This window comes from Chinchilla lanigera, unplaced genomic scaffold (assembly GCF_000276665.1).
Source record: "Chinchilla lanigera isolate Chin_1 unplaced genomic scaffold, ChiLan1.0 scaffold00017, whole genome shotgun sequence".
In the NCBI taxonomy this organism is placed as follows: domain Eukaryota; kingdom Metazoa; phylum Chordata; class Mammalia; order Rodentia; family Chinchillidae; genus Chinchilla; species Chinchilla lanigera.
In genome coordinates this window covers 350,573-362,992 of record NW_004955418.1, presented here as the reverse complement: position 1 = coordinate 362,992, position 12,420 = coordinate 350,573, and the positions used below count along the sequence as shown (strand labels likewise).

Below are 12,420 nucleotides of genomic sequence, written 5' to 3'. Positions count from 1 at the left end.
AAAAAAAAAAAAAAAGTAAAATAGAAACACTAAATCTGCTTCAAGAGAGAATAGGTAGAACTCTTGAAGACACTGGTGTAGACAAAGACTTTATGAACAAAACCCCAGTCACATAGGAAATAATGACAAAGAATCAACAACTGGAATCTCATCTTACTAAAAAGCTTTTGCACAGCAAAAGAAACCACCAACAGAGTGAAGAGACAACCCACAGTGTGGGAAAAATTTTTTGCCAGCTATCCCTCAGACAAACGAATAATATCTAGAACATATAGAGAACTCAAAAAAATCAGACACCCCAAATGTAAAGACCCAACCCAAAAATGAGCATCTAAAATGAACAGACACTTCTCAGATAAAGAAATACAAATAGTAAATACATGAAAAAACATTCAACATCACTTGTCATTCAAGAGATGCAAATTAAAACAATGCAAAGATTCCATCTCACTTCAGAAAGAATGGCGATTATGAAGAAATCAACCCATAACAAATGCTGGCAAGGCTTTAGGGAAAAAGGAACTCTTCTCCACTGTTGGTAGGAGAATAGACTGGTACAACCACTGTGAAAATCAGCATGGAGATTCCTCAAAAAACTAAAACTAGGCCAGGGGTGGTGGCACACACCTGCAATCCCAGAACCTGGGAGACTGAGGCAGGTGGATCACTGCCAAGTTTGAGGCCAGCCTAAGCTACACAGTGAGTTCAAGGCCAATCTGAACTACATAGTGAGATCCTGTCTCAAAAAAATCACAAAGAAACCCCTAAAACTAAAGGTTCCATTTGACCCAGCTATTCCTTCTCTGTATCTCTGTATCTTCCCAAATGAATTAAATGCACCATACCACAGCGATATGTGCACACCCATGTTTACACTGGCAGTTTGTAATATCTAAATCTTAGAAACAGCTCAAATGCTCATCAACGGACAAATGGATATAGAAGATGGGGTTTTTTTATACAATGGATTACTATTCTGTCATAAAGGATAAGCCTGAGACATTTCAAGCTAAATGGATGCACCTTGAGACCATACTCTTAAATGAAATAAATCAGACACACGTTTAAATATAACTTTGTTTTCTGATGTTAGAAACCGAAAGTGTAAATAAGGACCAAAATATGTAATAAGTTATTGGGAAATGGGAAGAAGACTCTCAAATGAGAAGGGGAACAAGGGAGGGGGAGGGGGAAAGGAAAAAAGGGATGAGAATAGAAGCAAAAAGTAGAAACAAAGTTTTTCCAAATAAGAAGTGGAAGAAGGATTAAAGGGAGGGAAGGGAAATAGGAAAAGAGAAACAGCACAATATATCCTGTACAAGTATAAATCATTGTGTATATCTAAAATGTACCAATAAAATAATAAAAACCACAAAAAAAATCAGTGTACATTTTTCACATATGTATAGGCATGAATTGTGCGTGAGCACACAATCCTAATTATTTTCTCGGGTAAAGATTATTTGCAGTTCCCAACAATTCTTGATGCAAAATAATAAAAACTACTAACAAGTCATTACCAAGTATGTTTCATATATATGGACTGACTCTTCCAGGTCAACATTTTTCTGAGTTCCTTTTTGGATATCTGATTAAGCAAATTATATTCCTTAACATGAACATTTTAATCATCTCATTCAAACAGATTAGATAGCAAGTTGTTCCTAAATTTGCCACAACGAGGTAAGTGGCAACTACAATCAGAAAATTCTTGGTACAGCTTAAAACTGTTTTGTTTTCAGAGAAACTCAGTTAGAGTTAAGTCAGTTACAGCACACAATTCCTCAGTGGCAAAGCAACACAATTCAAGACTGCTGCTACCTTTATTATTTTTACATAGGAACAGCAAGTAAATGGTATTTTTCATCCTTCCCTCAGTTACCTACATTGATTCTTTCTTATCACCAATGGGGACACATGGAAGTATCCTGTCAGGTTGTTAAATAACCAGGTTTTCATACAACAGTAGGCAGATTTTGTTTAATCCTTTGTGTTAAAAAAAAAGAAAGAAAGCCAAGTCTTTTGATGTTAGGATATGCAGAATCAAAGTCTGCCAAGTAAGTGAATGAATGGCTTACATTTGTTTTCTAAAAAGTTCAAAGCCTAAAATAACCTATAACAAGGACACATTAAATAAAATTTAATTTTAGCACATTTATACTCTCCAAGATAAGACTTCTTTTTTCCTTTTTTGACAACAGACTTCTAATTAGCAAAACACTGGCAAAATTACTTTTCTGTTTCAGTGAGAATGTTTAGATTCTAGGGGACAAGGGAGGGGAAGAAGGGAAAGAATTACTGAAAGTGCTCTGCTGCAGAAGCATGGCTATGTAACTCTTACACAAATGTTTGCTACCCTCCCAGCATAAAAACAGTGATGTCATTCTAAACAGCAGAACAGAGTTATAATGAAATCAAGTTTTTAAATCACTGACAACTTAAGGAAATTAAGAATATTACTCAAAATCTCCTCTCCCCAGAGTACTACATCTGTGAATGAGAAGAGTACACCCATCCGGAGTTATATACGTATCTGACGTCAACGTTTTTCCCAGCACAACAAGAAAAGTTGTTTTTTTCCCTTAGAACTCTGAGCAATGAAAGCCATGACTTTACATAAATAGTTCTGTATAAAAACATAAGAAGGGTGGGTCATATTCTATTAGTGAAAGCAGCTGAACTCCAAGACTTCTCCTCTTTTAAAATACAATCTGAAAAACTCAATTTAAACACCTCTTCTTACCCTTAAAATTATTTTATCTTTACTTTCTCTATTCTAAAATAGGTTAATATTTTTTTTTGAGACAGTGTCTTGCTATGTAGCCCAAGCTGGCCTCAAATTCATGGTAATCCTCCTTCCTTAACCTCCTGGGTGCTGAGATTACAGGCATGCACCACCATGCCCTGCAGATTAATACATTTAAAGAGAGCATAAAAAGAATTTATAAATTTGCACTTGCAAATATCAAAAACCATCTATTACATTTTTCTTCTTCTGTAGAAAGTATCAAAAAAAATACAGAAACTCGATTCTGTTGAGGGCAATAATGTAACTATTTTTACTACACTATCAACAATGTTGATCAGCAATATTTAATACATCAAGATTTTAAAATTTTATTTCCTGATTTCTTAGGGATAAAATATACTTTGACTATTTCTTCAGCTTTAAAATTACCTCAGATTGATGGAAGACCAACTCTATAGTACATGAATTACAAAAAGGCTCCAAAAAATGAGGCAGAATGACCATATCTCTATTATTATTTAACATAACTAAACTTAGAAAAACTGCAAATTATTCATCCTGCATTTACTGAATAGCACAATTCAAACAATAGGTCAACATCTACACAAAAAATAAGATCACCACAAAACCAAGATATGACTTTAAACAAAGGGCAGTTCAACTGAGGGGCCATGAAGAGTTTAGACCTCAATATCCTAATTTGTCAAAAAACTGATTAACAATTTAGGTTTTTTTTTCTAATGTACTACTTATGAGGACTATACCTAATGTTTTGACTTTCTACCTGTGTTGACATTTTATACTTTTGGCTTTTCTGACCATCAGAGATCAACCATTAAATTACTTCAACAAGCAGAAATAGCAACAGTGCTTCCAAACAGCAATTTCTGCATTGCTAGACACTTATCTAGTTGGTAGATTTATACCATTGTTCATTCTTAGTTCCTTAAATGTAAAAAATACCCACAGAATGGGAGCATACCTCTAAATTAGTTTAAATATGGTACAAAGTTATTTTTATTTAGGTTCAAGTTTTTTAAAGGCACTTATTCTTCTCAAAGGCTAATCTTAAATTACTCCTACATTTAAAAAAAATAAAAGGCTAATTTGTTTCTTTTGGAAAATAGAAATGTTATTTATGTAATGCTCAAGGGAAAGGATATTAGAATAATAAATAGTCACACATCAAATCAGGGTCAGGATCATACCTGTCATTAATAAAAGCTTGACATTTCTTCTAATGATGGTGCTTTGAAACACTCATATGTCATTTATGTGCATTTTCAAATGTAAGTCTTACAGGGGCTGGGGATTTAGCTCAGCGGCACAGCGCCTGCCTGGCAAGCGCAAGGTCGTGAGTTCGATTGCCGGTACCGGGGGGAAAAAAAAAAAAACAAATATAAGTGTTACAAAAAATTAAGATAATTAAAATTTTTATCCTGTACTATGCAAAGTAAAAAGAAAACCTCCACAGAAATTATAAATTGGTTCTTACTCATTAAAAAAGACACAAGAAATATTCACATCACATTTATATGAGATTTGTATTTCCTCTTTGCATGTTAGAAAGACGCAAAGACAAACACTTCCAAATATTCAGACAGATCACCCCACAGTTGTAACTTTCATCATAGTTCTCAAAGCAGTATAGTGAGGTCAGCTCACAAACAGCTTAAGCAGCAAAACTAGAAGTTGGTGGTAGTAGTATCAGGCTACATAACAGCCTCTCCAAAGAATATGAAGTAAGAGAAATAAAATGTGCTGGCAACATGCCAAAAGACTGGATGGAATATAGCTTTGAGCAATGAATACCCAGAGCTTACAGTATATAGCAATTCATCTTTTCTGATCCTGTAGATTGACTTTCCTTATTTTAAACCAAAAACAGCAAGGCAGAAGAGGTATTTAACACTGCCATATTTCTCCTACGTATGAGCTGAAGGGTATGTAGGCCTACAATGATTTGTTAAACTAAACACATACCCTTGGAAAAAAATCTGACTTCCATTCTATGTGAAGCTGAAGAAAGTAAAACACATATAATTACTGTACACTGAAATTATTCTGCACAGATTAGCATTTGTTTTCCCAACATTATACTACCTTCAGCATAATTCTAAAGGACTGGGTTTTCTACGTTGTCAGTTTTGATTATCTCACAACTGGCTGGCATTTAGAATTAGTCAACCTTCTCAACAGATTGAGTAAAGAATTAATCCTGTCAGATTAATCCTCACAGATGAAAGGACAATTTGGGTCAGAAACATTTCTTTTGCCCTTGTCAAAACATGTGACTTCAGCCAGGCGTGATGGCACATGCCTACAATCCCAGCACTCAGGGGGCTGAGGCAGGAGGACTGCTGCACATTCAAAGGCAGCCTGGGCTACATAGTGAACTCAAGGTCTCAAAAAAAAAAAAAAAAATCTAACAAACAAGACTTTTGTAATTTCATCTTAAATAAATCATGTATTAACAGAATAGTAAACCCTAATTCTTAAGTCTCTGACACTTTCTAAACATAACTTTTGCTGAAGAACCACAAAAAAAATGCAGATATTTTACTTAGGCAAGAGAAGGAATCAGGTTTGTGCCAGACATTATTTTGAGAAATGAGGAAACAATGATAACGTGTATGTATTGTCTCAGAGTTGATGATCTGATTGGGGAAAGCACATGACACAGTCAATGAGCTCCACTAGCTTTAGGAACAACATCACTAAGGAAAGAGCGAGTAAGTCCGCCTAGACTTAAGTGGTGGCAAACCTACGGCACTTGTGCCACATTGGACTGTTTGTATCACTGAAAACTCTAAAAGGTTTACCATCACTGGCCTAGTGGCTGGGAAAACCTTCAGAATCACTATACACTTTGAGCAACACTTTGAAGGATGAGAATTTCACAAGGGAAAGCGGGATATTGCCATACAAAGACAGAATGAGCAAAAGCAAAAAAAAAAGTGTAAAAATATGACAGGTATGAGAAAACAAATGTGGCAAGGTTGGAATAACAATTTCTGGCATATGTGCAAGTATTTTTCTACCCTAACCCATTACAGACATCACTACTCACATGTTTAAAGCCCACATAAAACCTCAAAACCCCTCCCAACTGGTAACACACAATCAATATAAGGAAGTAGGCTCATAAGATGAAATGTATGTGTGATCCTGAGCCTGGGAACAGAAAGTGATAGGACATGAAGTTGGGTAGGTAAATTAAGAGCCATAAATGCCCACGAATGCCAAGCTAACAAATTTAGGTTTTATCCTGTGTACAACAGAGAATAGACAAAGGATTTTATAAAAATATTTATATGATCAATTCTGGAAGATGTGTGAAAAATGCACGTGGACAGACACAATGAATGCAGGATGCAAAAAATGCAGGTAGGCAAAAATTAATGGGCCTGGATTTCAGAAACGGAAAAATACTGCTGGTTCTAAAATAAAAATAGAGCTTTGGATTTTATAATCTGTAATTTCAAAACACAAATTTGGAAAAAATTAATAGTGTAATCAGAATTCTCAAACAGTACTTGCAAAGAAAATGTAAGATAAAGACTAGAATTAAAGACATGAATCACAATGATACCCAAGATTACTCAAGACCATAAACTCAGAAATAGATATTTCAGGTTTAGCACCAAGAAAGAGAACACGCTCATGACCAGACTACTACTCAGCAAGTCTTTTCTTCCTCACAGGGCATTAATACTCTTAGACAAACAACAAACACTATTCACCTTACATGCCCCTACGATGAAGGATCAAACTCACACTTCCAGTAAAACACAGAAACCACAAAAGTCAAATTTGAAACCAAAATGTACCCAAACATTTAAAACTAACATTTTTTAGCAACATAATTTATATGAAACAGATCTTCTAAAAGATAATACGATTCTACCATTAACTAATTCATATCAAACCCTTTAAACTCTAAAATTCTTTGCATGGTATACAATCTAGCTATAGCACTTTATGCACTATGCCAAAAAAAAAAAAAAAGCAACTTGCCCATTATTTCTGCAGAATGTTTAATAAATGAAAGTATTCTAATTAAAAATAGAAACTTATTGTAGTTCAAAAAGCCAAAGATAGTAAGAGTTTTCCTATTTTGAAAAAGGATTCTATAGCTGTTAAAAACAAAGGCTAGTGTAATGATGTGAAACCTAAGCACAACATGTTAACAGGCATGCTAGAAAAGCGAGTGTACTGTTTTAAGACTCAAGGATATTCATATTAAGGCTACTATTACCCTGTAGTGAATGCCAACAATGCAATTCACACTACAGAGATGTATAATCAAAGGTTCTACTTTGTTCTCACCCCATTAACAAACTCAAATTGTGATTCTCATTCTCTTAAAGTAAGCCAAAATGAAAAATATGAACTAAGGGACATAATTTATATATGGTATACTGTTCATTCTGAGAAACCAAATCAGATAAGCAGTTTACCATAATCTATCTCTTATTCAGCCCCAAGCAGGGGCTACTTCTCATGATGTCATTCTAAAGTCATTACTAAATTTTACATGTCATGCTTCCTTCAAATCAATCACAAAACAAGTCATCCCAAGAGTGGGGTCAAATTCCATTCTAACAAAAAAGTCCTCCAAACCCAAAGGTTCACTTACTAAATAATATTCAAAGACCAAATTCCAGAAAAACCCTCTTCCCCTACCTCCCACAATAAAAAAAAAAAAAAAAATCTTTGTACACAGGATAAAACCTAAAGCTGTCGTTTTTAGCTCATTGCAATGGAATGTGACCCGTACTTAAGGGCTTTTCTATTTCTCATTTTCTGCTTAGACAATATGATGCAGATCTAGTCTCTCTGACAAGGACATGTTTTTTTTAGAAAAAAAGGGTTAAGTGTAGGTGGTTAACTGTAAGTAACAAACAAATAAAAGGTAAACTGTTTACTAGACTTCTTACATGTGCATTTTTCTATTTGAGCAATGCATAGCACTGAAAATGAGTGTATTTATTTTGTTTGGTTTATATTTTGAGACAGGGTCTCAGTACGTAGTTCAGGCTAGTCTCAAACTCCTGAGTGCTGGGATTACAGGTGTGTACCATGATACAGGGTCGAATGAGTATATTTAAACAGTATGAATATTTTTACTTCACAACTCTGGTCAGACATCTAGAAGATTTTTCTTCTTTTGAGTGTGTGTGTGTGGTGTTGAGTATTGAACCCAGGGTGCCTCACCCATGCAAGGCAAACACTTCTTTTTTGGGGGACAAGGTTTTAAGTTTTCCAAGTGAAAACTGGCCTGGAACTTATGATCTCGTGCCCCATTCTCCCATTTTTGAGAGACTCATGTGCCACCATAGCAGTCTCTAATAAAAGATTTGATTTTTATGACTCCTAATAAATTAGTTAAGGAAGAAGAGATTAAAATTATTGTCAAAGCCGGGTGTGGTGGCTCACACCTATAACCCCAGCACAGGGGAGGCTGAGGCAGGAGGATCATTGCGAGTTCAAAGCCAGCCCGGGCTACAAAGTGAGATGTTTCTCATTTACTACTCTCTTTAAAATTTAAAAAACAAAAACAAAGTGAGGTCAAGAGTAGCCTGAACTGCATAGTGAGACTCTGTCTCAAAAAGACAAAAATAAATAATTAAAATTACTGTCAAAACAAATCTTCACATATAAAATTACACAAACATATTCCCATAACAAATCATATTTTTATCACTGAAGTTACACACTGAAGTACCTAATCACAGAGAACTAGGAACTGTTTAGTAAATGTACTTCAAACGATAGATAAATTTAACCACTTAACGTCTATCTGTGGCTTAGTTTCTTGTTTTTGTTTCTGTTTTTGTTTTTTTCAAATGAAACTGGGGATTGAACCCAAGGCTTTTGCACTGAGCTACATCCCTAGTCCCTGTTGGTTTGTTTTTTTTTTTAATTTTGAGACAAGATCTCACCAAGTTACTAAGTTGCCCAGGCTGGGCTCAAACTTACAACCCTTCTGTCTCAACCTCCCCAAGTGCTGGGATTGCAAACCTGCACCACAAGACCAAGTTCTTCACTTTTTTAAAAAAGTAGGTATCTGACTAGAGGATCCTGAAAGTTATTCCTATACTTTAAACCAAGTTTTAAAATGAATAAATTCTATAGCTTAATGCAGACAAAAGCATTCCCAAGATAATACCATTAAGGACATATTTTACTTACATTCTTCCTACACCTTCATACATGTTAGTCTCATCTACCAAAGTCATAATCTCTGTATCTGTAAGATGTGCATGCTTTTTCGTTCTGTTCAGCTGTTCAATCTGAATGTCTGCAAGCTTAACCTTCTGTTGAGTGTCAATAACTTTGGCTTGAAGCTCTGTGAAGGCCTGATAAAAACAAATCCTTGATTTAGTAGGCAAAACATCTCACAGAAAACATTTAGGTCAAAAAAAAAAGAAAACATTTAGGCCAAACCCAAATTTATGAAAGCAGGAAAAGCTAACCAGAGACAAAGCTGTGAAATTTACCACAGCAAACATAAATGAGTCAATACAATTAGCTATACTAAATACTGAGTTTACCATGTCCTCAGAAGATGCAATTAATTTGAAAAAGGCAAAATAAATGCACATTAAATAACCAGTATCAAGTAACCAGAGTAATTAAAACAATTGCAAACAGATGATGAAACGCAGAGATTCCAAACAAGAACCATAAAAATAACTCACTACAGTACAGATATTACAGATAGATTTCAAAGCACTTTCCCACATTATTTCAAAATAATCACATAAGAATATTAATGAGAATATCAAGGATAGCTATAATGATACATATCTCATTTACTCTTGTTGATATTCCTGAGAGAGGGCAGTTTCATTTTCCACAAGCTAGAAATCAAGTAACTGAGTTAAGACATAAAAGTGGCTTACACAGGGTTGACTACTGGGTAGAAAGGCAGGTACTTAAAACCATTTCTTCTGACCCCATCTTAGTTGAAGAATCCTTTTATCCTACTCTCTGTAGTAAAACTCAGAATACAAATATTTTTGAGAAAGTCTAAAACAAAAGAGAAAATTCTAAGCAGTGGCAGAATTGCATCATGATCTTCATCTGCACATACCAAGCCAAATTTGACCCCTGTGTACTCTTACTTAATTCAGGGATAAACACAGTTCTTGGATACTCTTATTGAAGTGCTTGGAATGACTTTCACGTGTTGTCAAATTTATGCCTTACTAATATTTGGTAACTGAAATGCCCAGCAAATACTACTTAACTTTTATTCTGACTTTGTTGTGTCACCTACTAGTAAGGTTTGAAGAGATTTACTTTGGGGGAGGCAGGGAGCCTGAAATTTTCTGTTAGTCTTCACCCCCAAAAAAGCCTTTGTAAAAATATTAAATGAAGCCAGGTGTTGTGGCACTCACCTGTAATCCCAGCACCAGGGAGGCTGAGACAGGAGGACTGCTGTGAGTTTGAGGCCAGCCTGAGCTATACAAAGTAATTTCAAGGCCAACCTGAACTGCACAGTGAGGCCTTGTATCAAATAGACAAAGACAAAAACAAAAACAAAACAAACAAAAAGGAAGTTAGACTGTAAAACCTTTACCTAAGTTTCTTTTTTATTCAACTGGTTGTCAAAACTGTTCATTTTAAGTCTGTAATCGTTTTTTGTTTTTTGTTTTTGTCTGTAATCATTTTGTTTGCATTCATTGTCCATATTTCTTGGTAACAAATTCTACTGGTAGGTAAGGCCATCCACAGTTGTACTCCTATTAGCTCTTTTACTAACTATGACTTAAATTTCAACTTTTAACGGAAAAAAAGAGTAAATTTTCAGAGTAAACTGTTCTAAAATGTAAAATACCAGGTATTATCTGACTGCTCTGCACAGCTAAATAAACAAGCACATGTGGAGATGTAACAGCACAAAAGAACACCAGGTAAGGGCTAAATTTACAAGTTTCAAGACAAGAACAGCAAAACAAAACAAACAAACGAAAGAACCCACATGGCACAAATACCTAATATCCTCAGCAATTACAGGTTCATTCATTAGGAGCTACAGCTATTCCGGCGGTCCTATTTCTCCCGTGAAGGTTAACCAGAGGCAGTCATCTAAGAAGTTGCTTCCCTTAAGAACCTAAACTAATGATCAAAAATACTGGATTCTAGTCCCAACTTTATGACTTTTCTACAACTGCTTGCTTTTGTAGAAAAGTAGATTTAAACTGGATGAATTTCTAAGGTTCTTTCCTACCCCTCGCCCTATCCTGCCAAGCACACGGTTTTGGGTCGGTAGTGGAGTTAAGCACCCTGATCACGCTTAAGTTACAAACATGTTTCTGAGTAACAACCCACTTATACGCAATTGTTTGGACGAGGAGAGAAATACAATTCCTTCTGATACCAATTCTTAAGGGATTCTTTTTGTTTTGGGGGGTAAGTCCTTCAAAAAAGGAACGGAGGGCTGGGGATTTAGCTCAGCGGCAAAAGCGCCTGCCTGGCAAGCTCAAGGTCGTGAGTTCGGTTCCCGGTACCGGAAAACAAAACAAACAAACAAAAAAAAGGAACGGAGAGAAGGCTTAACCCTTGAAACAGGGACTGCTATGACAACGTATGACTTTCTAAAGTGCCCATACTGGGACCTTTCAGGATATGTTACGGGGGGTACATAAATGGCCTAAAAACAAAGATTGAATTTAAATTACTGAAAGCAAAGAGGGGACCCAGTTACAGAAACCCCCGCTAGGGCAAACGGTCCAACGGGGTTTCCCCTTGAAACGCTCTCTTCAGTTCTTACTAAACGCTCACTGAAAGCTTCAAATACATAGAAACGGCTCTGGCATTCAAATCACGGAGCCAGGCCGAAGAGAGCCTCCGCCGCGCCCCCAGCCCTAGCTAACCAGCTCCCACCGACCAGCGCCGCCGCCGCCGCCGCTCCAGCTTGAGGAGACCCGACCCCGCTGTACCACTCTGGGAACCCACTCCTCACTCCCCTGCGCCCTGCTTCCTTCTGTGGACTGGAGCTTCATCTGGTACACGGTGCCCTAGTCCGCTAAACACATGACTATGCTTAGTCAAGACCCCCTTTTACCTTCTTCAATTCCAGATCCACGGGGGCCGCCATGTTGTTGCACTCTATGCGCCTGCGCGTTGGAAGAAGCCGGAAAGAGTGGGGGGAAGGGCACGCCTTGAGGAAGGAGTGTCGGCGTTCCTTCTGCGCCTGCGCATGAGTCGGGCCAACCCGGATTTTTTTTTTTTAACCTCTTTGTCTGGGTGGGTTACCCTTGAAATATTCTGGATTCCATTTCAATATTCCTTGCTATTGTAACCGATCAAGTCTAGCTTGCACCTCCGTGTCTTCCAGTCACAGCCCAAAGAGCAAATTTGGTGTGTAGCTGTAATGGTCAGGGTTTACAAGGCAAAGCATTTAATACAGGACACAATTTATAGAATTATTGTATAGTAGTCACCCAAAGAGTCAAATGCAAAAGAGTGCAGGAGATCTGTCCACACATTAGATACCCAAAGAGTCCAGCTGAGGACCTGGATCCCATGGCAATGTCCCGCATGAATCCAGCTGAAGACCTAGAGCCCATGGCATGTCCTCCATGGGCCCAGTTAGAGGCTTAGAGCACACGACAATGTCTCATGCAAAGCTGTTTTAAGGATCTGCACTAGGAAGGCCC

At 36.8% G+C, this 12,420-nt stretch overlaps 1 protein-coding gene across 3 annotated transcripts in view; it reads right to left on the bottom strand.

Moving 5' to 3' along the window:
* Pfdn1 (prefoldin subunit 1) overlaps positions 1-11,915 on the bottom strand; it is a 63,215-nt gene extending 51,300 nt beyond the window's left edge. For all 3 annotated transcript variants that reach the window (XR_001233501.1, XM_005382045.2, XM_013512929.1), the window contains exons 1-2: positions 11,826-11,915; positions 8,945-9,111 (exon numbers count right to left, since the gene is read on the bottom strand). Coding sequence is in view for 2 of the 3 variants with exons in the window: in XM_005382045.2 (XP_005382102.1) it covers positions 8,945-9,111; positions 11,826-11,858 (200 nt within the window). In the remaining variant the exon portion in view is untranslated. The remainder of the gene's footprint in view (positions 1-8,944; positions 9,112-11,825) is intronic.
* Between the last annotated feature and the right edge of the window lie 505 nt (positions 11,916-12,420).